The 5,000-nt window shown below is 44.8% G+C and overlaps 1 protein-coding gene across 1 annotated transcript in view; it reads left to right on the top strand.

Moving 5' to 3' along the window:
• The window catches only part of LOC140565034 (V-type proton ATPase catalytic subunit A-like), a 17,458-nt gene that overhangs the window by 5,523 nt on the left and 6,935 nt on the right, over positions 1-5,000 (top strand). Inside the window, 5 exon segments of the mRNA XM_072690822.1 lie at positions 826-1,040; positions 1,197-1,334; positions 1,647-1,798; positions 3,527-3,689; positions 4,506-4,614. Of these exon segments, the coding sequence (XP_072546923.1) occupies positions 826-1,040; positions 1,197-1,334; positions 1,647-1,798; positions 3,527-3,689; positions 4,506-4,614 (777 nt within the window).

Below are 5,000 nucleotides of genomic sequence, written 5' to 3'. Positions count from 1 at the left end.
CGCAACAGATAACACCACCACCTACCATTGCGTTACAACAACACCATGTGGGAGACCAGGGTTCAATTCCCGGTCTGGGTGACTATGCTGCGCTACACCAATAAGAGTCCCTGGGCAAGACTCCTAACACTACATTGGCCCACCTCTGTAATACGAGGAACCTTGGAAGTCGCTCTGGATAAGAGCGTCTGCTAAATGCCATAAATGTAAATGTAAATGTACTACTTCTTCTTCTACTACTGCTACTACTACCACTATTACTACTACTACTACCAGTTATCTGGTAGAATGCAGTATTTGCAGGCTAAAGGTTTTAGGTCTTCCCCCTTGACAGTAGGATGCACCTCAGGGATCAGTCTTGGTTCTTTTTACTGTTTATATCAGTAGCTTTTGTTATAATCTTCCAAATGCAAATGTTCTTCAGTACCTGATCAGAACCACGCCTGGTGTAACTTACATTATGGTTTTAATAATATTAAACTTTATAAAAAGTTCAACGTTTTAATGTTGACAAGGCTAAAATAATGCTTACACACAGGAAAATGCCCTCAAAGGGTAAAGTGGTTGAAAATGTATGGGCATACAGACATCCAGCGTTAGTGTGAGATAGTTGACATTAAGCCTGATATTATGTGTCTGGTGAAGACGGAATTGGGAGTTATTTATTGATTATTATTTTACTAGAGACTGATCACAGAGAGGTCCCTCACGCACTGTAGGTACTGACTTAGGAGAACAGGAGCCACAGTAAATCCTGAAGGTGTGTCTGTGGTGCTGGGGCAGAGTGGTTCCCGATCAGGCTGTGTTTTCCTGAGCACTGTGCAGCTGGCGTGTCTGTAGGAGACCCTGTGTTGCGGACTGGGAAACCCCTCTCAGTGGAGCTGGGACCAGGAATCATGGGATCTATCTTTGACGGAATCCAGCGCCCCCTAAAGGACATCAATGACCTTACCAAGAGCATCTACATCCCCCGCGGCGTCAACATTGGAGCGCTAAACCGAGACCTCAAATGGGAGTTTTCCCCCTCTCAGAGCCTGAGGGTAAGTGTGTGTGTGTGTGTGTGTGTGTGTGTGTGTGTGTGTGTGTGTGTGTGTGTGTGTGTGTGTGTGTAACCACATAGCAGCCACCTAGAAATGGCTTTTTAGTTTGATAATAATAATAATTCTAATAATAATATCTGTTTATTCCGTCTGCAGGTGGGCAGTCACATTACTGGAGGTGATATTTATGGTCTGGTTTTGGAGAATTCTCTCATCAAACACAAGCTCATGCTGGCCCCCCGCAGCAGAGGGACCGTCACCTATGTGGCTCCGCCAGGAAACTACGACGTTTCTGTGAGTCAAACAGTCACACACTCCCTCAGTCATGGAGTTACACATGTTCACATGATGTGTAGACATTAAATATAACATCTGACCCCCCCCCCCCCACACACACACACACACACACACACACACACACACACTGAGAATAGATGGAGGAAATTGTAACCAGGCAAAGCCAAGACCTGGACTAAAGTTCAGAGGCTAATCTACCCCACCAGTTAGCACAGGATCATCACACACTCTTACATCTGATACATAGAAATACTAGAAATAAGTGTGTGTGTGTGTGTGTGTGTGTGTGTGTGTGTGTGTGTGTGTTAGGATGTAGTGTTGGAGCTCGAGTTTGAGGGTGTGAAGGAGAAGTTCACCATGGTGCAGGTGTGGCCCGTGCGGCAGGTGCGTCCCGTTACTGAAAAGCTGCCGGCTAATCACCCTCTACTGACCGGCCAGAGAGTGCTGGATGCTCTGTTTCCGTGAGTGAAACACTGTTTTATTATAGTTATACATGCTCAATAACTCTCTATAATGCTCTATAATGTTCATATGATCCACACGCTCATTCTGACAGACTGTAATACACTACAGGAAGCGTAGGGGGCGCTCTATAATGCTCTATAATGATCATATGATCCACACGCTCATTCTGACACTGTAATACACTACAGGAAGCGTAGGGGGCGCTCTATAATGCTCTATAATGTTCATATGATCCACACGCTCATTCTGACAGACTGTAATACACTACAGGAAGCGTAGGGGGCGCTCTATAATGCTCTATAATGTTCATATGATCCACACGCTCATTCTGACAGACTGTAATACAGTACAGGAAGCGTAGGGGGCGCTCTATAATGCTCTATAATGTTCATATGATCCACATGCTCATTCTGACAGACTGTAATACACTACAGGAAGCGTAGGGGCGCTCTATAATGCTCTATAATGATCATATGATCCACACGCTCACTCTGACAGACTGTAATACACTACAGGAAGCGTAGGGGGCGCTCTATAATGCTCTATAATGTTCATATGATCCACACGCTCATTCTGACAGACTGTAATACACTACAGGAAGCGTAGGGGGTGCTCTATAATGCTCTATAATGTTCATATGATCCACACACTCATTCTGACAGACTGTAATACACTACAGGAAGCGTAGGGGGCGCTCTATAATGCTCTATAATGTTCATATGATCCACATGCTCATTCTGACAGACTGTAATACACTACAGGAAGCGTAGGGGCGCTCTATAATGCTCTATAATGATCATATGATCCACACGCTCATTCTGACAGACTGTAATACACTACAGGAAGCGTAGGGGCGCTCTACAATGCTCTATAATGCTCTATAATGATCATATGATGCACACGCTCACTCTGACAGACTGTAATACACTACAGGAAGCGTAGGGGGCGCTCTATAATGCTCTATAATGTTCATATGATCCACACGCTCATTCTGACAGACTGTAATACACTACAGGAAGCGTAGGGGGCGCTCTATAATGCTCTATAATGTTCATATGATCCACACGCTCATTCTGACAGACTGTAATACAGTACAGGAAGCGTAGGGGGCGCTCTATAATGCTCTATAATGTTCATATGATCCACATGCTCATTCTGACAGACTGTAATACACTACAGGAAGCGTAGGGGCACTCTATAATGCTCTATAATGCTCTATAATGATCATATGATCCACACGCTCACTCTGACAGACTGTAATACACTACAGGAAGCGTAGGGGGCGCTCTATAATGCTCTATAATGTTCATATGATCCACACGCTCACTCTGACAGACTGTAATACACTACAGGAAGCGTAGGGGGCGCTCTATAATGCTCTATAATGTTCATATGATCCACACGCTCATTCTGACAGACTGTAATACACTACAGGAAGCGTAGGGGGCGCTCTATAATGCTCTATAATGTTCATATGATCCACACGCTCATTCTGACAGACTGTAATACACTACAGGAAGCGTAGGGGGCGCTCTATAATGCTCTATAATGTTCATATGATCCACACACTCATTCTGACAGACTGTAATACACTACAGGAAGCGTAGGGGGTGCTCTATAATGCTCTATAATGTTCATATGATCCACACGCTCATTCTGACAGACTGTAATAGCACAGATAACACAGTCTGTTTGCCTGCATGTGTGTTTATGTGTGTGTCCAGGTGTGTTCAGGGCGGTACCACAGCTATCCCAGGAGCCTTTGGTTGTGGAAAGACCGTGATCTCTCAGTCCCTCTCCAAGTACTCCAACAGTGATGTCATCATCTACGTGGGCTGTGGAGAGCGCGGGAATGAGATGTCTGAAGTGCTGAGGGATTTCCCGGAGGTCAGTGGGGCACTTGCATTCAGACTTTGAGCAGTTCAGGTGGTCTCAGACCACTGAGTCATGGTTACTTCTGCATATGTTAACAACTCAAACCTCATCAGATCCCTCTAACTGGACCCACAGTAGAACCAAAACAGCCCCAGTCCACTTCACATTTCACAGTATGGGTAAAAATCCTGAGGGTTACCGTACAACGCCACCACAACCATTTGGACCTATCAAAGCATGGACTCTGCAGGACCTCTGAAGGCATCCTGTGGTGTCTGGACACCTTCAGATGTTAGCAGGTGATCTTTTAAGCCCTGTAAGTTGAAGAAGTGAAGAACACAGATGGTGATGTTCTAGACAATGACTGGGTCAGAACATCTCCACAACATCAGGCAGGTCTTGTGGAGAGTCCCCTTCTGTATGCAGGGGTCAGTACCTACCAAAAGTGCTGCAATGAAGGACAACCGGTGAAACAGGGACACCCAAGGCTCATTGATGCTTGTGGAGGCCCAGCCCACCTCACCTGCTAATGCCTGAAGGTGTCTAGATACTTGTGGAGTCCATCCCTTTACAGGTCAGACCTGTTTTGGTGGCAGAAAGGGGTTTTAATGTTATGGCAAATCAGATCATGTTATTATATGATGAACTTGAACATCACTACCCACAATTGGGCTCTGGGCTCTGAAGAAAGTGGCCTGACGTCTCATTAGTGCTGGAAGGAGCCCGTCTTTAGAATTTCCTCGCAGTGTGAACACAGACAGTACAGATCCAGGATCAGCAGTCGCTGGCTGTTACCTGTGACTGAATGGGTTTCCTTTTCTTCATCAGCTGACGATGGAGGTGGACGGAAAGGTGGAGAGCATAATGAAGAGAACAGCCCTGGTGGCCAACACCTCCAACATGCCTGTAGCAGCTCGAGAGGCTTCTATCTACACAGGTACTGACCTGAGATCAGGTTAAAGGGGCTCTGTCCTGCATTTCTCTTGTAGTTTAGGTTTCCCCCTCAACATACACACCTGTCCAAAGCCGTTCTGTTCCCCAGATGACCAGCATTCACTTTATACCACTTTCTACATGGGGAGAACTGCAGTGTGGGCGGGGCTGAAGTGGTAGTGGAGTTTGTTCTCATGACAACTAAAAAAATAGTACATTTTAAAAAGGGTACATATTAAATCTCACCTGTTTTTTTAACATAATTGAAATAATAATTAACTATTTTATAATTATAGCACCGTCCAATCGTAGTCCATTATTTCCCAATTCACCTAGAAAAAATAAATAATAATAAATATTTATAATAATATATACTTTTCAAACTTCTTT

Source organism: Salminus brasiliensis, chromosome 1 (genome assembly GCF_030463535.1).
Source record: "Salminus brasiliensis chromosome 1, fSalBra1.hap2, whole genome shotgun sequence".
Classification (NCBI taxonomy): Eukaryota; Metazoa; Chordata; class Actinopteri; order Characiformes; family Bryconidae; genus Salminus; species Salminus brasiliensis.
This window is presented reverse-complemented; position numbering and strand designations above follow the sequence as displayed.